The sequence below is a fragment of the Salmo trutta genome, chromosome 4 (genome assembly GCF_901001165.1).
Source record: "Salmo trutta chromosome 4, fSalTru1.1, whole genome shotgun sequence".
NCBI lineage: Eukaryota > Metazoa > Chordata > Actinopteri > Salmoniformes > Salmonidae > Salmo > Salmo trutta.
In genome coordinates, this window is record NC_042960.1 from 72221518 (window position 1) to 72243818 (window position 22301).

Consider the following 22301-nt stretch of genomic DNA (forward strand, 5'->3'; position numbering starts at 1 on the left):
ACTATATCTCAGATTTCTATGGATGGCTGCAGGTCTTACCATCTCCACCCAGGTGCCTCCTACAGGGATGAACTGTCCCTTTTCAACAAAGTGTTGGATCTGAGAGAACAGGCCTGGATACCAGCTCTTCACCCATTCAAACTGCTGGGCCTGAAGAGAGGAGAGGAGAGACCACTATTAAACCAGTCAAACTGCTGAGCCTGGAGAGAGGAGAGGAGAGACCACTATTAACCCAGTCAAACTGCTGGGCCTGGAGAGAGGAGAGGAGATACCACTATTAACCCAGTCAAACTGTTGGGCCTGGAGAGAGGAGAGGAGAGACCACTATTAACCCAGTCAAACTGCTGGGCCTGGAGAGAGGAGAGGAGATACCACTATTAACCCAGTCAAACTGCTGGGCCTGGAGAGAGGAGAGACTACTATTAACCCAGTCAAACTGCTGGGCCTGGAGAGAGGAGAGGAGAGACCACTATTAACCCAGTCAAACTGCTGGGCCTGGAGAGAGGAGAGACCACTATTAACCCAGTCAAACTGCTGGGCCTGGAGAGAGGAGAGGAGAGACCACTATTAACCCAGTCAAACTGCTGGGCCTGGAGAGAGGAGAGGAGAGACCACTATTAACCCAGTCAAACTGTTGGGCCTGGAGAGAGGACAGGAGATACCACTATTAACCCAGTCAAACTGCTGGGCCTGGAGAGAGGAGAGACTACTATTAACCCAGTCAAACTGCTGGGCCTGGAGAGAGGAGAGGAGAGACCACTATTAACCCAGTCAAACTGCTGGGCCTGGAGAGAGGAGAGGAGAGACCACTATTAACCCAGTCAAACTGCTGGGCCTGGAGAGAGGAGAGACCACTATTAACCCAGTCAAACTGCTGGGCCTGGAGAGAGGAGAGACCACTATTAACCCAGTTAATGAACAGGTGAGTGTGTGTTAAAGGGACAGTACCTGTGAACAGGTGAGTGTGTATTAAAGGGACAGTACCTGTGAACAGGTGAGTGTGTATTAAAGGGACAGTACCTGTGAACAGGTGAGTGTGTATTAAAGGGACAGTACCTGTGAACAGGTGAGTGTGTATTAAAGGGACAGTACCTGTGAACAGGTGAGTGTGTATTAAAGGGACAGTACCTGTGAACAGGTGAGTGTGTATTAAAGGGACAGTACCTGTGAACAGGTGAGTGTGTATTAAAAGGTACAGTACCTGTGAACAGGTGAGTGTGTATTAAAGGGGCAGTACCTGTGAACAGGTGAGTGTGTATTAAAGGTGCAGTACCTGTGAACAGGTGAGTGTGTATTAAAGGGACAGTACCTGTGAACAGGTGAGTGTGTATTAAAGGTACAGTACCTGTGAACAGGTGAGTGTGTATTAAAGGTGCAGTACCTGTGAACAGGTGAGTGTGTATTAAAAGGTGCAGTACCTGTGAACAGGTGAGTGTGTATTAAAGGTACAGTACCTGTGAACAGGTGAGTGTGTATTAAAAAGGGGCAGTACCTGTGAACAGGTGAGTGTGTATTAAAGGTACAGTACCTGTGAACAGGTGAGTGTGTATTAAAGGGGCAGTACCTGTGAACAGGTGAGTGTGTATTAAAGGTACAGTACCTGTGAACAGGTGAGTGTGTATTAAAGGGGCAGTACCTGTGAACAGGTGAGTGTGTATTAAAGGTACAGTACCTGTGAACAGGTGAGTGTGTATTAAAGGTACAGTACCTGTGAACAGGTGAGTGTGTATTAAAGGGACAGTACCTGTGAACAGGTGAGTGTGTATTAAAGGTACAGTACCTGTGAACAGGTGAGTGTGTATTAAAGGTACAGTACCTGTGAACAGGTGAGTGTGTATTAAAGGTACAGTACCTGTGAACAGGTGAGTGTGTATTAAAGGTACAGTACCTGTGAACAGGTGAGTGTGTATTAAAGGTGCAGTACCTGTGAACAGGTGAGTGTGTATTAAAGGTACAGTACCTGTGAACAGGTGAGTGTGTATTAAAGGTACAGTACCTGTGAACAGGTGAGTGTGTATTAAAGGGGCAGTACCTGTGAACAGGTGAGTGTGTATTAAAGGTACAGTACCTGTGAACAGGTGAGTGTGTATTAAAGGTACAGTACCTGTGAACAGGTGAGTGTGTATTAAAGGTACAGTACCTGTGAACAGGTGAGTGTGTATTAAAAGGTACAGTACCTGTGAACAGGTGAGTGTGTATTAAAGGTACAGTACCTGTGAACAGGTGAATGTGTATTAAAGGTACAGTACCTGTGAACAGGTGAGTGTGTATTAAAGGTACAGTACCTGTGAACAAGTGAGTGTGTATTAAAGGGGCAGTACCTGTGAACAGGTGAGTGTGTATTAAAGGTACAGTACCTGTGAACAGGTGAGTGTGTATTAAAGGGGCAGTACCTGTGAACAGGTGAGTGTGTATTAAAGGTACAGTACCTGTGAACAGGTGAGTGTGTATTAAAGGTACAGTACATGTGAACAGGTGAGTGTGTATTAAAGGGGCAGTACCTGTGAACAGGGGAGTGTGTATTAAAGGTACAGTACCTGTGAACAGGTGAGTGTGTATTAAAGGTACAGTACCTGTGAACAGGTGAGTGTGTATTAAAGGTGCAGTACCTGTGAACAGGTGAGTGTGTATTAAAGGTGCAGTACCTGTGAACAGGTGAGTGTGTATTAAAGGTGCAGTACCTAAGAACAGGTGAGTGTGTATTAAAGGTACAGTACCTGTGAACAGGTGAGTGTGTATTAAAGGGGCAGTACCTGTGAACAGGTGAGTGTGTATTAAAGGGGCAGTACCTGTGAACAGGTGAGTGTGTATTAAAGGGGCAGTACCTGTGAACAGGTGAGTGTGTATTAAAGGTACAGTACCTGTGAACAGGTGAGTGTGTATTAAAGGTACAGTACCTGTGAACAGGTGAGTGTGTATTAAAGGGGCAGTACCTGTGAACAGGTGAGTGTGTATTAAAGGGGCAGTACCTGTGAACAGGTGAGTGTGTATTAAAGGGGCAGTACCTGTGAACAGGTGAGTGTGTATTAAAGGTACAGTACATGTGAACAGGTGAGTGTGTATTAAAGGTACAGTACCTGTGAACAGGTGAGTGTGTATTAAAGGGGCAGTACCTGTGAACAGGTGAGTGTGTATTAAAGGTACAGTACCTGTGAACAGGTGAGTGTGTATTAAAGGTACAGTACCTGTGAACAGGTGAGTGTGTATTAAAGGTACAGTACCTGTGAACAGGTGAGTGTGTATTAAAGGGGCAGTACCTGTGAACAGGTGAGTGTGTATTAAAGGTACAGTACCTGTGAACAGGTGAGTGTGTATTAAAGGTGCAGTACCTGTGAACAGGTGAGTGTGTATTAAAAGGTGCAGTACCTGTGAACAGGTGAGTGTGTATTAAAGGTACAGTACCTGTGAACAGGTGAGTGTGTATTAAAAAGGGGCAGTACCTGTGAACAGGTGAGTGTGTATTAAAGGTACAGTACCTGTGTTAGAGCCGATTTGGACATATTTGTATAAAAGACAGAACATATAGAGCTCCATGTATATTTGTGTAAATATGAATGTATATGATGAAATATTAGGTACGTACCTTTATGATTTATATTTACCTGATTGAGATGTATTCATTTGTTGTTAGTGTAACTTAGTTTGTAACTTGAAGTTGGGCCTTTGGGGGGAGGAGTCCTTGCTAGACGCGGGAGCGGTATAGTTTTTTGACCATACAGACATACAGACATACAGACATACAGACAGGTCATATTGTGTATTTTCCATATCAAGTAACCTATGTTTTAAGTTGATTGGATATTCATTTTCCTGTTAGATATAAGAAGAATAAACATTTTTTTTGCACCATATCCCTGGATCACATTGAATGTTTGGCTTTTTGGAAACCTTGAGTGTGGACTGTATGCGTACCAAACAACCCCGCTTCAGGCTTGGGCAGTGGCTATGGTAAAGAGGAAAGGAAGCCACTACATTCAAGTCAAAAAACTCCGTGAAGGATTGCTATCGGAAGGAAATCTCCGGTTTTGGACACACGCTGGATATTGTTCTATTTGTAATTGCATTCATACCATAAGGACAGCTCGCTTGGAAGGACTTGAACTCCTAGAATTCGCCAGCCGTGAGTAACCACTGCGAATGAATGAGCTGCCCTGTTCAATGCGTTCGATTGATCATGCATATTATGGAAGCGCAAATGTGCTTATAAATGGAATGTTTGATAAACTTGGGAATGGAATTCAAAACACAGCGCTGTGAAAACAATTAAGAAGTTTAAGTTTGGGTAACACTGAGATCCTATGCACAATGTAACCTAATCATATGTCTAATATTTGGCCTAAAGTGGAAATGCAATGCATCCACGCAACGAATGATACTGCGTGTTCAAACTTCATTAAAGGGACAAAACGTATAAATGGATGAAATGTTTAAAACGCAACTAAAATGCCGAACTTGCACATGTTCAATTCAAAATGGGTCAATATGCTGAAATGGATGACTGTGTTTTAAAGCATTAAAGGAGGTCTAAAGGGGCATTATGTTTAACAATCAAACCAACAACTGTGTCATCGTAAATTTAGTGAACTAAAAGTGAATGATGGAGGATGAAATCCCAAATAAGACTCCACTGGAGAGGGCAGAGGAGCATCTAAATTCACTTTATGCAGCCCGGAGAGGCAAACTTGGAGTGTGTACACGCAAAATGAATGAAATAAAAGTCCTTCTTGTTGATGGAGGAAACATTGAAACTGCGAATGAGAGTCTTGAAGCGTTTGATGCTGTTCTCAATGACTTTAAGAATGCTCATGAATCTGTGCTAGAGCTGGTCACAGAGGAGGAACAGGAACAGGAGAGCATGAACTATTATCAACCAAGAATGAGAACTTATGAACATTTCCTGAAAGAGGTGGAAATATGGAAAAAAGCTGAAGTTGAGCCACAAACGCTCATTGAACCACATGACAGCATTTCCAATGTGTCAAAAACATCAAGTAAAACAAAGTGTTCTAAGACGGCTTCCTCAGTGTCCTCTGCACGCCTAAAAGCTGAGGCAGAACGAGCAGCTCTACTAGCTCGCCAAGCATCATTACAGGACAAGCATGCACTGGAACTGGAGAAAGCTCAACTGGAACAACAGAAAGCTCAACTGGAACAACAGAAAGCTCAACTGGAACAACAGAGAGCTCAACTGAATGTTAGGATGGAGAAAATGGCACTGGAAACGGACATAGCAGCATATAATGCCAAACTGAAGGTCCTGGAGAGTGTTGAGTCAACTTCTCAATCCCATGCTGTGGCAGCCCATTTACTAAGCCAAGAAGATGGAATGAACTCTTATTTTGAGAACCAGGAACCCGAGGTCTATGTGGAACCTGAACCATCACCTGTTGAGTTTGCTGCATTAGGTGCAGTTCCAAAGACCCCACTACAAAGGGTTTTACAACAACCGACAACAAAGCCATCAAAACCTATTCAGAGGACAGTCATGAACCACACCCTTCAGCAGCCAACAGCAAGGTCTAGCAATCAACACAGAATCAACACTGCGGGTATCAGCGATAATACCAGCCATGATAACCTCTCTACTGTCATGCAAAGGCAGAATGAAATTGCCGACCTCCTTGTACTACAGCACAAACAGGCCACACTCCCTGTTAGGGAGATACCTATGTTTGACGGTGATCCTCTGAACTTTAGGCCATTCATGCGTGCATTTGAACATGGTATAGAAGATAAGATGAGCAGTCACCAGGATAGGCTCTATTACCTGGAACAGTACACCACTGGTCAGCCCAAGGATCTGGTACGTAGTTGTCTGCATATGGAAGCCAGAAGAGGCTATGCAGAGGCTAAGAGGTTGTTAAAGGAACACTTTGGCAATGAAATCAAAGTCACCACTGCTTACATGGAAAAAGCTTGGAACTGGACAAACATCAAACCAGATGATGGAAAGGGACTGGGTGGCTATGCACTCTATCTTAGAGGTTGCTGTAATGCCATGCAAGACCTACAGAACATGGAAGAGCTTAATCTTCCCTCCAACATAAAGTTGATCATGTCAAAACTTCCCTACAAACTAAGGGAAAAATGGAGGTCTACGGCATGTGATATTTTAGAGAGAAGACACCTGAGGGCCCAGTTCAGTGACCTTGTGACGTTCATGGAAAAACAGGCCAAAATACTGCAGGATCCGTTGTATGGAGATATTCAAGATCCCCTGTCTAACAAAAAGTTTTTAAAAACCAGAACAGAAGCTGACTTTAAACAGCAGTTCAAGTCCAAGAGTAGGGGAAGCAGCTTTGCCACTGCAGTAGCTGTAGTGGCAGATTGTGACTCTGAAAAACCTCTAAAAGAAAAAACATTAAAAGTAAAGAGACCAGGCACCTACCCTTCTGACGCTCCCAGTACCTCATGCGTATTTTGTGCTGGAGAGCATTTATTGGTCGACTGCCAACAGGTGAAGGCACAGCCACACGAATCCAAGGTTGAGTTTCTGAGATCAAAAGGCCTTTGTTTTGGCTGTTTGATGAGAGGACACTTAAGCAAAGAATGTAAAAGAAGGATGACCTGTCAGAGCTGTCAAAGAAAGCACCCCACTATCCTGCACATTGAAGGAAGAGAGAGATTTAGATCTCAAAAGGCAGATATGAGTGGTGTAGCAGTAAAGCGGGAGGAGACTGTCAGCAGTGCTCTTGTTTCACTGGAAGCTGGTGAAGATACCGGGGCCGGTACAGATTGTGCACTTGCAATTGTGCCAGTTCAAGTAAAGGTGGCAAATGGAAGCAAGTCTGTGTTAACCTATGCGTTTCTTGATTCTGGTAGCTCGGCAACATTTTGTACGGAGAGACTCATGAGGCAGCTGAATGCTAAATGCAGTGAGACTGAAATTCTGCTACGCACAATGGGGCAGGAGAGTCCTACCAAGAGCTTTGAGATATCTGGATTAGAGATTGGCAACGTGGAAGGCAACACATTTCTTGCATTACCAAAGGTCTACACCCAAAATAAGATCCCAGTGACAAGAGAGAACATTCCCACTCAGAAAGATCTCAAAAGGTGGCCATACCTGAAAGAGGTTCAGTTGAAGGAAATTGATGCCGACGTCGAACTCCTGATTGGCGTAAATGCTCCAAAGGCAATGGAACCCTGGCAAATCATAAATAGCCAAGGCAACGGACCGTATGCAGTGAAAACCATCTTTGGATGGGTGATGAACGGTCCTCTTAACAATTGTACCATGGCAGAAGAATCTGGATGTCCTACGGTGATGGCCAATCGTATCTCAATGGCCGACCTGGGGGTTCTTCTTGTAAATCAATACAACCATGACTTCCCTGAGAGAGAGTATGAAGAGAAAAGTGAGATGTCAGCTGAGGATCGTAAGTTTATGGAGATAGTATCAAGCTCCATAACCCTCAAAGACCGTCACTACTACTTACCGTTGCCCTTTCGCAACAAACAGGTAGTCCTGCCGAACAATCGTGACATGGCAAAGCAGCGGGCTCTAAATATCATCAGGAAGTTTAAGAAGGATGAAGGTTATGCTGCAGAGTACAAAGGCTTCATGGAAGAGATGATAACAAAAGGTTATGCCGAGAAGGTACCACAAGAACAGCTTCTCAGAGAGAAAGGCAAGGTATGGTACATACCACACCATGGCGTTCACCATAAGCGCAAAGGAACAATACGAGTGGTGTTTGACTGTTCATCATCCTATAAAGGTACATCTCTTAACAGTGAACTCCTTCAAGGCCCTGACCTGGCAAACACGCTTATAGGAGTCTTGCTAAGATTTCGGCAAGAGCACATTGCCATGATGGCAGATATCGAAGGAATGTTCCATCAAGTACGTGTCCATGAAGATGACTTAGACTTCCTGCGATTCCTATGGTGGCCGGATGGTGACACTAACAAAAGATTGGAGGAGTACAGAATGACAGTTCATCTTTTCGGTGCTATATCCTCTCCAAGTTGTGCAAATTTTGCACTACGAAAGACTGCAGAAGACAACTGTGAGAGGTACAATGAAGAAGTGATTCAAACAGTCAAGTCCAACTTCTACGTTGATGACTGCCTCAAGTCAGTGGCCACAGAAGAACAAGCCATAGCTCTCACAAAAAACCTCATGGATGTGTGCTCTCAGGGTGGGTTCAAATTGACCAAGTGGGTCGGCAACAGCCGTGCTGTGCTGGCTTCTATCCCTGATGAACACAAAGCCAAGCAGATAAAAGAACTGGACCTGGACAGAGAAAAGCTGCCTGTTGAAAGAGCACTTGGAATCCGATGGAACATTGAAAGAGATGCGTTTACCTTCCGAGTCATTGTCAAGAACAGACCCCTTACAAGAAGAGGTATTCTCTCTACTGTCAGCTCTGTTTATGATCCATTAGGTTTCCTCGCCCCATTCGTATTAAAGGCAAAGCAAATTCTTCAAGTGCTCTGCAAGCTAAAGTGTGGATGGGACGAAGTCATCCCCGAAGAACACTCTATTTCATGGAAGAGATGGCTCTCAGAGCTAGACCAGCTTTCCAGATTCCAGATAGACCGGTGTATGATGCCTGAGAACTTTGGTCAAGTCAAGACCGCACAGCTGCATCACTTCGGTGACGCAAGTGAGCAAGGTTATGGCACGGCAAGCTACCTTAGGTTCACAAACGGTATGGGAAAGGTCCACATTGCATTCATACTGGGGAAATCAAGGGTCACTCCACTCAAGCAGATGACGATCCCCAGACTGGAACTTGCTGCAGCAACATTGGCAGTGAGAGTGGACAGGATGTTAAGGTTGGAGCTCCAGATTGAACTTGAGGAGTCAACTTTCTGGACAGACAGCCAGTCTGTGCTAAAATACATCCGCAACGATACCAAGAGATTCCATACCTTTGTGGCTAATAGGGTTACTATGATCCATGACCTATCGAAAGCAAAACAGTGGAGGTATTTGAACTCCAAACACAACCCAGCCGATGATGCTTCAAGAGGATTACATGTTGAAATTTTCCTGAACTCAAAGAGATGGCGCAAAGGACCAGAATTCCTGGAGAAAACAGAAACACAATGGCCAAAAGTCCCCGAGGAGCTTGGCCCCATCCCTTCAGATGATCCAGAGGTGAGAAAAGACGTCATCGTAAACAGTACATGTGTGGAAGAAAAAAGTCCGACCAGCAAACTGATTGAGTACTATTCAACATGGAACAGCTTGAAGAAAGCAGTTGCCTGGATGCTGAAACTGAAGAGACTTCTTCTACAGTTAAGCCAGAAAAGGAAAGTTCTCACACAAACTGATCCAGGTTCAGATCAGAGTCTGACAAACTCACTGAAGGAACAAATTGACAAGTTCAAACTGACATTTGGAAAAGAAAGTCTGTCTGTGGATGACCTAGATGAAGCAGAAAAGGCCATCATTCGATTTGAGCAACAACAGCACTTTAAACAAGAAATTGCACTAGTTGTGAAAGGAAAACAATGTGCCAAGAGAAATGGCTCAATCTGTAAGCTTGATCCAATTGTTGACAATGGCATTCTGAGAGTGGGAGGAAGGTTAAGCAAAGCTGCTATGCCTACAGAACTAAAGAATCCTATGATCCTACCCAAAGACTCCTACATCTCCAGACTGATCTTACTCCACATCCATGAGCAGGTTGGCCACTCTGGGAGAGGTCACATGCTTTCTAGACTTCGCCAGCGATATTGGATACCCTGTGCCAACTCCTTAGCAAGGAAGATCCTTAAGAGCTGTGTCTTCTGCAGGCGGATGCAAGCTAGAGCTGGAGAACAGAAGATGGCCGACCTTCCACAAGATCGAGTGTCGCCTGATTTGCCGCCTTTCACCCATGTGGGCATAGATTACTTCGGCCCCATAGAGGTGAAGCGAGGCCGCGTTCATGTGAAGCGGTATGGTGTGATCTTTACTTGCCTTGTGAGTCGAGCTGTCCATCTAGAAGTTGCTAGTTATCTGGATACTGATTCCTGCATCAATGCCCTGCGCAGGTTCATCTGTCGAAGGGGCCCAGTCACAAGTATCAGAACAGACAATGGCACCAACTTTGTTGGAACACACAGAGAGCTAGGAGAAGCTCTGAAAGAGCTGGATCACAACAAGATTCAAAATGAATTACTGAAGGAAGGAGTGACATGGTCATTCAATCCTCCTTCTGGAGCCCACCATGGGGGGGTATGGGAGAGGTTGATCCGACTAGTGAAAAAGATCCTCTATTCAGTCCTTAAAGAGCAAGTACTGGATGATGAGGCTTTGCAGACAGCCTTGTGTGAAGTTGAGGCGATCATGAACGACAGACCAATCACAACTGTAACAAATGACCCTAATGATCTAGAACCCCTGACTCCGAACCATCTGCTTCATCTGAAAGCAAAGCCAGTCCTGCCACCAGGACTATTCCAGAGAAGCGACCTATACTCACGAAGGAGATGGAAGCAAGTACAATATATTACTGACCTCTTCTGGAAGAGATGGATCAGGGAGTATCTTCCACTTATGCAGGAGCGGAACAAGTGGAACAAAACTAAGAGAAACTTCAGTCCTGGTGACCTTGTGGTCATCGTCGACGACACCGCCCCTAGGAACTCTTGGATAATGGGGCATGTGGTGGAGGCTTTGCCAGGGGCCAAAGGTCTTGTCCGGAGCGTCATGGTTAAGACCAAGACCAATATCTTACAGAGACCTATCAATAAACTCTGCCTGCTCCTGGAGGCGGCGGAGAGAGACACACACACACACACACACACACACACACATACACAGTGCTCCATCTTTGAATCACGTGCACCTCTGATTCGTTGATGTTGTACTCTTACATTCTTTGATGTCGTAGTCATACATTTTTTGGACGTCATACTCTTGACATTTTTGGAAGTTGAACAACTGAACACTTCAACTCAGACTGAGATCTACGGACTATTTTCCTATATGGCACCTTGTAAATTTGTATATAGCTATGAACTGTAATGGTGCTCTGGTATAGAATGTTTTGTATATTGGCTCTACGTTTGAATATTAAGTAATTGTTGTCCATTCAGTGCAGTCAACAATTAGGGGCCGGTATGTTAGAGCCGATTTGGACATATTTGTATAAAAGACAGAACATATAGAGCTCCATGTATATTTGTGTAAATATGAATGTATATGATGAAATATTAGGTACGTACCTTTATGATTTATATTTACCTGATTGAGATGTATTCATTTGTTGTTAGTGTAACTTAGTTTGTAACTTGAAGTTGGGCCTTTGGGGGGAGGAGTCCTTGCTAGACGCGGGAGCGGTATAGTTTTTTGACCATACAGACATACATACAGACAGGTCATATTGTGTATTTTCCATATCAAGTAACCTATGTTTTAAGTTGATTGGATATTCATTTTCCTGTTAGATATAAGAAGAATAAACATTTTTTTTGCACCATATCCCTGGATCAAATTGAATGTTTGGCTTTTTGGAAACCTTGAGTGTGGACTGTATGCGTACCAAACAACCCCTGCTTCAGGCTTGGGCAGTGGCTATGGTAAAGAGGAAAGGAAGCCACTACAACCTGTGAACAGGTGAGTGTGTATTAAAAGGTACAGTACCTGTGAACAGGTGAGTGTGTATTAAAGGTACAGTACCTGTGAACAGGTGAGTGTGTATTAAAGGTGCAGTACCTGTGAACAGGTGAGTGTGTATTAAAGGTACAGTACCTGTGAACAGGTGAGTGTGTATTAAAAGGTACAGTACCTGTGAACAGGTGAGTGTGTATTAAAGGTACAGTACCTGTGAACAGGTGAGTGTGTATTAAAGGTACAGTACCTGTGAACAGGTGAGTGTGTATTAAAGGTGCAGTACCTGTGAACAGGTGAGTGTGTATTAAAGGTACAGTACCTGTGAACAGGTGAGTGTGTATTAAAAGGTGCAGTACCTGTGAACAGGTGAGTGTGTATTAAAAGGTGCAGTACCTGTGAACAGGTGAGTGTGTATTAAAGGTACAGTACCTGTGAACAGGTGAGTGTGTATTAAAGGTGCAGTACCTGTGAACAGGTGAGTGTGTATTAAAAGGTGCAGTACCTGTGAACAGGTGAGTGTGTATTAAAAGGTGCAGTACCTGTGAACAGGTGAGTGTGTATTAAAGGTACAGTACCTGTGAACAGGTGAGTGTGTATTAAAGGTACAGTACCTGTGAACAGGTGAGTGTGTATTAAAAGGTACAGTACCTGTGAACAGGTGAGTGTGTATTAAAGGTACAGTACCTGTGAACAGGTGAGTGTGTATTAAAGGTACAGTACCTGTGAACAGGTGAGTGTGTATTAAAGGTACAGTACCTGTGAACAGGTGAGTGTGTATTAAAGGTACAGTACCTGTGAACAGGTGAGTGTGTATTAAAAGGTACAGTACCTGTGAACAGGTGAGTGTGTATTAAAAGGTACAGTACCTGTGAACATGTGAGTGTGTATTAAAGGTACAGTACCTGTGAACAGGTGAGTGTGTATTAAAGGGGCAGTACCTGTGAACAGGCGAGTGTGTATTAAAGGTGCAGTACCTGTGAACAGGTGAGTGTGTATTAAAGGTACAGTACCTGTGAACAGGTGAGTGTGTATTAAAGGGACAGTACCTGTGAACAGGTGAGTGTGTATTAAAGGTACAGTACCTGTGAACAGGTGAGTGTGTATTAAAGGTACAGTACCTGTGAACAGGTGAGTGTGTATTAAAGGGGCAGTACCTGTGAACAGGTGAGTGTGTATTAAAGGTGCAGTACCTGTGAACAGGTGAGTGTGTATTAAAGGTACAGTACATGTGAACAGGTGAGTTTGTATTAAAGGTGCAGTACCTGTGAACAGGTGAGTGTGTATTAAAGGTACAGTACCTGTGAACAGGTGAGTGTGTATTAAAGGGGCAGTACCTGTGAACAGGTGAGTGTGTATTAAAGGTGCAGTACCTGTGAACAGGTGAGTGTGTATTAAAGGTGCAGTACCTGTGAACAGGTGAGTGTGTATTAAAAGGTGCAGTACCTGTGAACAGGTGAGTGTGTATTAAAGGTACAGTACCTGTGAACAGGTGAGTGTGTATTAAAGGTACAGTACCTGTGAACAGGTGAGTGTGTATTAAAGGGGCAGTACCTGTGAACAGGTGAGTGTGTATTAAAGGGGCAGTACCTGTGAACAGGTGAGTGTGTATTAAAGGTACAGTACATGTGAACAGGTGAGTTTGTATTAAAGGTGCAGTACCTGTGAACAGGTGAGTGTGTATTAAAGGGGCAGTACCTGTGAACAGGTGAATGTGTATTAAAGGTACAGTACCTGTGAACAGGTGAGTGTGTATTAAAGGTACAGTACCTGTGAACAGGTGAGTGTGTATTAAAGGGGCAGTACCTGTGAACAGGTGAGTGTGTATTAAAAGGTGCAGTACCTGTGAACAGGTGAGTGTGTATTAAAGGTACAGTACCTGTGAACAGGTGAGTGTGTATTAAAGGGGCAGTACCTGTGAACAGGTGAGTGTGTATTAAAGGTACAGTACATGTGAACAGGTGAGTGTGTATTAAAGGTGCAGTACCTGTGAACAGGTGAGTGTGTATTAAAGGTACAGTACATGTGAACAGGTGAGTTTGTATTAAAGGTGCAGTACCTGTGAACAGGTGAGTGTGTATTAAAAGGTGCAGTACCTGTGAACAGGTGAGTGTGTATTAAAAGGTGCAGTACCTGTGAACAGGTGAAGACCATGTGAGGGTTCTTCTCCATCAGTCTGATCACAGTCACCCAGCTCCTGGCACACTTCCTGATGGTCTCCTCATAGGGCCACAGCCAGGCTAGATAGAGACAGGGACAGCGCAGGGTATTAGACAGAGGAGCAACAGTACACAGTGGGGCAGTAGTACACAGTGGGGCAGCAGTACACAGTGGAGCAGCAGTACACAGTGGAGCAGCAGTACACAGTGGAGCAGCATGTACACAGTGGAGCAGCATGTACACAGTGGAGCAGCATGTACACAGTGGAGCAGCAGTACACAGTGGGGCAGCAGTACACAGTGGGGCAGCAGTACACAGTGGGGCAGCAGTACACAGTGGAGCAGCAGTACACAGCGGAGCAGCAGTACACAGCGGGGCAGCAGAAGACAGCGGAGCAGCAGTAGACAGTGGAGCAGCAGTACACAGTGGAGCAGCAGTACACAGTGGAGCAGCAGTACACACAGCAGTACACAGTGGGGCAGCAGTACACAGTGGGGCAGCAGTACACAGTGGAGCAGCAGTAGACAGTGGAGCAGCAGTACACAGTGGAGCAGCAGAAGACAGTGGAGCAGCAGTAGACAGTGGAGCAGCAGTACACAGTGGAGCAGCAGTACACAGTGGAGCAGCAGTACACAGTGGAGCAGCAGTACACACAGCAGTACACAGTGGAGCAGCAGAAGACAGCGGAGCAGCAGTACACAGCGGAGCAGCAATACACAGTGGAGCAGCAGTACACAGTGGAGCAGCAGTACACAGTGGAGCAGCAGTACACAGTGGAGCAGCAGTACACAGTGGAGCAGCAGTACACAGTGGAGCAGCAGTACAGGAGAACTCAGTACATGGACATAGACTAAACAAAAGCAGTCAACTTGAAAGTAAGAGATGTTCACCTGAGTCAATGTGGCAGTGTCCCATAGCGTGGACAGTGTGCTGGCTCTCTCCGTTCCTCTGGCTGAAGAACTTCTGAGCCAGACTCCGGGCCGCAGGAAATGAGCTGGGATTGGTCGGCTCACACAGGTTCACCATCTCATTGGCTGTGAACAGAGCCTGGTAGCCGCGCTGTTCCCCCTCGCCCAGCAACTGAGAGGAGGCAGAAGATCAACAGGCCAATGAGAAAGCAGGAAGAGAACAGCAGAAAACACACTGACAAAAATTCACAGTTACACTTCATTCACAGTTACACTTCATTCACAGTTACACTTCATTCACAGTTACACTTCATTCAGTTACACTTCATTCAGTCACAGTTACACTTCACTCAGTCACAGTTACACTTCACTCAGTTACACTTCACTCACAGTTACACTTCATTCACAGTTACACTTCACTCAGTGTTAAATGTCACTATTCCATCTTCAGGTTAGGGTTTGGAGTCAATTCCATTTCAATTCAGTTTATTACTCCTGAAATTGACCCCACCTTACTCCAGACATGACCTCTTGACCTACTACTCCTGGAATTGACCCCGCCTTGCTCCAGACATGACCTCTTGACCTACTACTCCTGGAATTGACCCCGCCCTGCTCCAGACATGACCTCTTGACCTACTACTCCTGGAATTGACCCCGCCCTGCTCCAGACATGACCTCTTGACCTACTACTCCTGGAATTGACCCCACCTTACTCCAGACATGACCTCTTGACCTACTACTCCTGGAATTGACCCCACCTTGCTCCAGACATGACCTCTTGACCTACTACTCCTGGAATTGACCCCACCTTGCTCCAGACATGACCTCTTGACCTACTACTCCTGGAATTGACCCCGCCTTACTCCAGACATGACCTCTTGACCTACTACTCCTGGAATTGACCCCGCCTTGCTCCAGACATGACCTCTTGACCTACTACTCCTGGAATTGACCCCGCCCTCCTCCAGACATGACCTCTTGACCTACTACTCCTGGAATTGACCCCACCTTACTCCAGACATGACCTCTTGACCTACTACTCCTGGAATTGACCCCGCCCTCCTCCAGACATGACCTCTTGACCTACTACTCCTGGAATTGACCCCGCCCTCCTCCAGACATGACCTCTTGACCTACTACTCCTGGAATTGACCCCACCTTACTCCAGACATGACCTCTTGACTTACTACTCCTGGAATTGACCCCGCCCTGCTCCAGACATGACCTCTTGACCTACTACTTCTGGAATTGACCCCACCTTACTCCAGACATGACCTCTTGACCTACTTCACATCCTGTTAGGTAGTACCTTCACATGATAGAATACTGATATCCCAAGGTACCTTGACCACGTCAACCAGCATCTCCAAGTCAGTCAGCAGCTCTCTGACTTCCTGTTTAAAAACCACAAGCTCAGCTTTCTGGACAGAGTACTTCCTGTCTGGGTCAGGTGTCGCAATCATGGATCCCTGTCCCGCTCCGAAAAGACCGTTACAAGCCAACTCTACATACAGGGAGATGCTAAAAGAGACAGAAGACAGGAGAGACTACAGTTTACAACCCAGAACGAGAACACATCATAGATTCCTGACTCGCTGCAAACAGCCCGTTACGCGCCGACTCAATGTAGAGCAGGGACGTCCCCCTCCGACTAAAACAAATCTTTAGTCGACCGAGAGTCGCCTTTTCTTTCAACCAATCGATTGGTTGAAATGTTTAAACGTATATATTTTTTTCCATATCTTGACACATCCTATGTGTTTTAATCAAATCAACTATATTCACTGAGATATATTTTATATTTGAGATTGTTAAAAAAAATAGCCACCCATTGCAGACCACACAAGGATTTCAATGGCAGAAAAATCCCTGAAGAGCGTCTGTTAATAAATGACTAAAACGTCAAATGTAAAATGAATTGAACACACTAACCTGTGTGGTTCCTCATCCTCCAGACACTCAGTCAAGACGTAGCTGGTCTTCTCCCCTTCTTTGGTCAACCCCTGTCAACAAAACAACAACATCAAGATCAACCAAATAAAAACGTCAAGGTCAACCAAATAACAACGTCAAGGTCAACCAAATAACAACGTCAAGGTCAACCAAATAACAACATCAAGGTCAACCAAATAACAACATCAAGGTCAACCAAATAACAACATCAAGGTCAACCAAATAACAACATCAAGGTCAACCAAATAACAACATCAAGGTCAACCAAATAACACCATCAAGGTCAACCAAATAACACCATCAAGGTCAACCCCTGTCAACAAAACAACAACATCAAGGTCAACCAAATAACAACATCAAGGTCAACCAAATAACAACGTCAAGGTCAACCCCTGTCAACCAAATAACAACGTCAAGGTCAACCAAATAACAACATCAAGGTCAACCAAATAACAACGTCAAGGTCAACCAAATAACAACATCAAGGTCAACCAAATAACAACATCAAGGTCAACCAAATAACAACATCAAGGTCAACCAAATAACAACATCAAGTTCAACCAAATAACACCATCAAGGTCAACCAAATAACACCATCAAGGTCAACCAAATAACAACGTCAAGGTCAACCCCTGTCAACCAAATAACAACGTCAAGGTCAACCAAATAACAACATCAAGGTCAACCAAATAACAACATCAAGGTCAACCAAATACCAATATCAAGGTCAAACGTTATGGGGGTTGAGGTACTGTAGTGTTATGGGGGTTGAGGTACTGTAGTGTTATGGGGGTTGAGGTAGTGTAGCGTTATGGGGGTTGAGGTAGTGTAGTGTTATGGGGATTGAGGTAGTGTAGTGTTATGGGGGTTGAGGTACTGTAGCGTTATGGGGGTTGAGGTAGTGTTATGGGGTTGAGGTACTGTAGCGTTATGGGGGTTGAGGTACTGTAGCGTTATGGGGGTTGAGGTACTGTAGTGTTATGGGGGTTGAGGTACTGTAGCGTTATGGGGGTTGAGGTACTGTAGCGTTATGGGGGTTGAGGTAGTGTTATGGGGGTTGAGGTACTGTAGTGTTATGGGGTTGAGGTACTGTAGCGTTATGGGGGTTGAGGTACTGTAGCGTTATGGGGGTTGAGGTACTGTAGCGTTATGGGGGTTGAGGTACTGTAGCGTTATGGGGGTTGAGGTAGTGTTATGGGGGTTGAGGTACTGTAGCGTTATGGGGGTTGAGGTAGTGTTATGGGGGTTGAGGTCCTGTAGTGTTATGGGGGTTGAGGTACTGTAGCGTTATGGGGGTTGAGGTACTGTAGCGTTATGGGGTTGAGGTAGTGTTATGGGGGTTGAGGTACTGTAGCGTTATGAGGGTTGAGGTACTGTAGCGTTATGGGGGTTGAGGTACTGTAGTGTTATGGGGGTTGAGGTAGTGTTATGGGGGTTGAGGTACTGTAGCGTTATGGGGGTTGAAGTAGTGTTATGGGGGTTGAGGTAGTGTAGCGTTATGGGGTTGAGGTAGCGTTATGGGGGTTGAGGTACTGTAGTGTTATGGGGGTTGAGGTACTGTAGTGTTATGGGGGTTGAGGTACTGTAGCGTTATGGGGTTGAGGTACTGTAGCGTTATGGGGGTTGAGGTAGTGTTATGGGGATTGAGGTACTGTAGCGTTATCGGGTTGAGGTACTGTAGCGTTATGGGGGTTGAGGTACTGTAGTGTTATGGGGGTTGAGGTACTGTAGCGTTATGGGGGTTGAGGTACTGTAGTGTTATGGGGGTTGAGGTAGTGTTATGGGGGTTGAGGTACTGTAGTGTTATGGGGGTTGAGGTACTGTAGCGTTATGGGGGTTGAGGTACTGTAGTGTTATGGGGGTTGAGGTACTGTAGTGTTATGGGGGTTGAGGTAGTGTTATGGGGGTTGAGGTAGTGTAGTGTTATGGGGGTTGAGGTACTGTAGTGTTATGGGGGTTGAGGTAGTGTTATGGGGGTTGAGGTAGTGTTATGGGGTTGAGGTAGTGTTATGGGGGTTGAGGTAGTGTTATGGGGGTTGAGGTAGTGTTATGGGGGTTGAGGTACTGTAGTGTTATGGGGGTTGAGGTACTGTAGTGTTATGGGGGTTGAGGTAGTGTTATGGGGGTTGAGGTAGTGTTATGGGGTTGAGGTAGTGTTATGGGGTTGAGGTAGTGTTATGGGGGTTGAGGTAGTGTTATGGGGGTTGAGGTAGTGTTATGGGGGTTGAGGTAGTGTTATGGGGGTTGAGGTACTGTAGTGTTATGGGGGTTGAGGTAGTGTTATGGGGGTTGAGGTAGCGTTATGGGGGTTGAGGTCGAACCTGTACAGGTTGCTCATCCCTCCAGACCATGGCCTCTCCGTCACTCTCCCATCTCAGATGGACCTGCTTCCCTCTCCAGGAGTCTGGTATCCTCAGAGATACTTTAAACCAGCATGTCCACCATCTGTAATAAAACATTACTCATTACTCATGTCGGTTCACTGGTTTGTTCGTTCTTTTGCATGCTCATTCACTGATTCACTCACTCACTCACTCACTCACTCACTCACTCACCAACTCGCTCACTCACTCACTCACCAACTCACTGATTCACCGACTCACTCACCAACTCACTGATTCACCGACTCACTCACCAACTCACTCACTCACTCACTCACTGATTCACCGACTCACTCACTCACTCACTCACTCACTCACTCACTCACTCACTCACTGATTCACCGACTCACTCACTCACTCACTCACTGATTCACCGACTCACTCACTCACTCACTCACTCACTCACTCACTCACTCACTGATTCACCGACTCACTCACTCACTCACTCACACATTCACTCACTCACTCACTCACTGATTCACCGACTCACTCACTCACTCACTCACTCACTCACTCACTGATTCACCGACTCACTCACTCACTCACTCACTCACTCACTCACTCACTCACTGATTCACCGACTCACTCACTCACTCACTCACTGATTCACCGACTCACTCACTCACTCACTCACTCACTCACTCACTCACTCACTCATTCATTCATGGTGTTTAAACAAAACATGATGTTTGAAGAGGGCTACCAAAATACTCCAGTACTTACGTAGGTCCGAAGGTATCGCCAACTTGATATGGCTCAAAGTTCTGTTTGACAGCCTCCAGGAAGGGGATCCTTTGCTGTGACAGAGAGGAAGAGATGGACTCCAGGGGACATGTGTCTCCATATAGTCTGGAAAGAAGATATGTTATTACATGACCCAGATCAGATCAGATCATAACTAGATCCAGAAGGGGATTCATTACCCAGATCAGATCATAACTAGATCCAGAAGGGGATTCATGACCCAGATCAGATCAGATCATAACTAGATCCAGAAGGGGGATTCATGACACAGATCAGATCAGATCATAACTAGATCCAGAAGGGGATTCATGACCCAGATCAGATCAGATCATAACTAGATCCAGAAGGGGATTCATTAACCAGATCAGATCAGATCAGATCATAACTAGATCCAGAAGGGGGATTCATGACCCAGTAAACAATAGCTATTTCAAGGAGCAGAGCTGTTGCTCTCTTTGTCTTGGTGCATTCATATATTTTACACAATAAACAGAACTTCTATCTACCCGACAAAACATAGTTACTTAGCGGGCTAATTGAGTGGGTAATGGGCATGCATTTTGCTGCATTTGACCGCTAGCTAAGAAAATGCCATTTACCTTCCTCTAAGGTTGCAGTCGGTGAAATAAATCTCAGATATGAATTTCTCAGCTCGTTCCAGAAGAGTCCGTCGGTTCTTCAGTACCGGTTGATGATACATCGCTAATAAAATATCTCTCTGGTCAATGTTTGAAGAATCAATTTAATTATCCACTGTTTCGTGAAGTTTAGAGAAACAACAAGGAAGGAACCATTACGGACCCGGAAGTACAATAGAAATATTATTGTCCTTACGTCGATCCGTCGCTAGATGTCGCTGTTGGTAACATGTCACTGACGTTCAAGACCCTATGATGAGCCATACATTACCATACTACTTAGCGGGATAAGTAATCTTACTGCATAGTGCATTAATAATTGTATGATATGAGAAAGAATATTAAATGTCAACATTTATTTAATGTAAAATGTGACAACTAGCACCGAAATGCTGAATACACCATTTTCCATGACATGTATGGTCCTTCCAAAATGAAAGTGCCCATGTAGTTGGTACATGTTATAATCTGTAGCTGGTACATGTTATAATCTGTAGCTGGTACATGTTATAATCTGTAGCTGGTACATGTTATAATCTGTAGCTGGTACATGTTATAATCTGTAACTGGTACATGTTATAATCTGTAGTTGGTACATGTTATAATCTGTAGCTGTTACATGTTATAATCTGTAGCTGGTACATGTTATAATCTGTAGTTGGTACATGTTATAATCTGTAGCTGGTACATGTTATAATCTGTAGTTGGTACATGTTATAATCTGTAGCTGGTACATGTTATAATCTGTAGTTGGTACATGTTATAATCTGTAGCTGGTACATGTTATAATCTGTAGCTGGTACATGTTATAATCTGTAGCTGGTACATGTTATAATCTGTAGCTGGTACATGTTATAATCTATAGTTGGTACATGTTATAATATGTAGCTGGTACCTGTTATAATCTGTAGTTGGTACATGTTATAATCTGTAGTTGGTACATGTTATAATCTGTAGCTGGTACATGTTATAATCTGTAGTTGGTACATGTTATAATCTGTAGCTGGTACATGTTATAATCTGTAGTTGGTACATGTTATAATCTGTAGTTGGTACATGTTATAATCTGTAGTTGGTACATGTTATAATCTGTAGTTGGTACATGTTATAATCTGTAGTTGGTACATGTTATAATCTGTAGTTGGTACATGTTATAATCTGTAGCTGGTACATGTTATAATCTGTAGCTGGTAATTGTTATAATCTGTAGCTGGTACATGTTATAATCTGTAGTTGGTACATGTTATAATCTGTAGTTGGTACATGTTATAATCTGTAGCTGGTACATGTTATAATCTGTAGCTGGTACATGTTATATCTGTAGCTGGTACATGTTATAATCTGTAGTTGGTACATGTTATAATCTGTAGCTGTTACATGTTATAATCTGTAGTTGGTACCTGTTATAATCTGTAGCTGGTACATGTTATAATCTGTAGCTGTTACATGTTATAATCTGTAGCTGGTACATGTTATAATCTGTAGCTGGTACATGTTATAATCTGTAGTTGGTACATGTTATAATCTGTAGCTGGTACATGTTATAATCTATAGCTGGTACATGTTATAATCTGTAGTTGGTACATGTTATAATCTGTAGTTGGTACATGTTATAATCTGTAGCTGGTACATGTTATAATCTGTAGTTGGTACATGTTATAATCTGTAGCTGGTACATGTTATAATCTGTAGCTGGTACATGTTATAATCTGTAGCTGGTACATGTTATAATCTGTAGCTGGTACATGTTATAATCTATAGTTGGTACATGTTATAATATGTAGCTGGTACCTGTTATAATCTGTAGTTGGTACATGTTATAATCTGTAGTTGGTACATGTTATAATCTGTAGCTGGTACATGTTATAATCTGTAGTTGGTACATGTTATAATCTGTAGTTGGTACATGTTATAATCTGTAGTTGGTACATGTTATAATCTGTAGTTGGTACATGTTATAATC

The 22301-nt window shown here is 44.2% G+C and overlaps 1 protein-coding gene across 2 annotated transcripts in view; it reads right to left on the reverse strand.

Moving 5' to 3' along the window:
• man2c1 (mannosidase, alpha, class 2C, member 1) overlaps positions 1-20514 on the reverse strand; it is a 65891-nt gene extending 45377 nt beyond the window's left edge. For both annotated transcript variants that reach the window (XM_029751987.1, XM_029751986.1), the window contains exons 1-8: positions 20300-20514; positions 19680-19805; positions 18897-19020; positions 16555-16625; positions 15966-16143; positions 14602-14791; positions 13685-13791; positions 40-150 (exon numbers count right to left, since the gene is read on the reverse strand). In XM_029751987.1, the coding sequence (XP_029607847.1) occupies positions 40-150; positions 13685-13791; positions 14602-14791; positions 15966-16143; positions 16555-16625; positions 18897-19020; positions 19680-19805; positions 20300-20400 (1008 nt within the window). In that variant the 5' untranslated portion in view covers positions 20401-20514. The remainder of the gene's footprint in view (positions 1-39; positions 151-13684; positions 13792-14601; positions 14792-15965; positions 16144-16554; positions 16626-18896; positions 19021-19679; positions 19806-20299) is intronic.
• Between the last annotated feature and the right edge of the window lie 1787 nt (positions 20515-22301).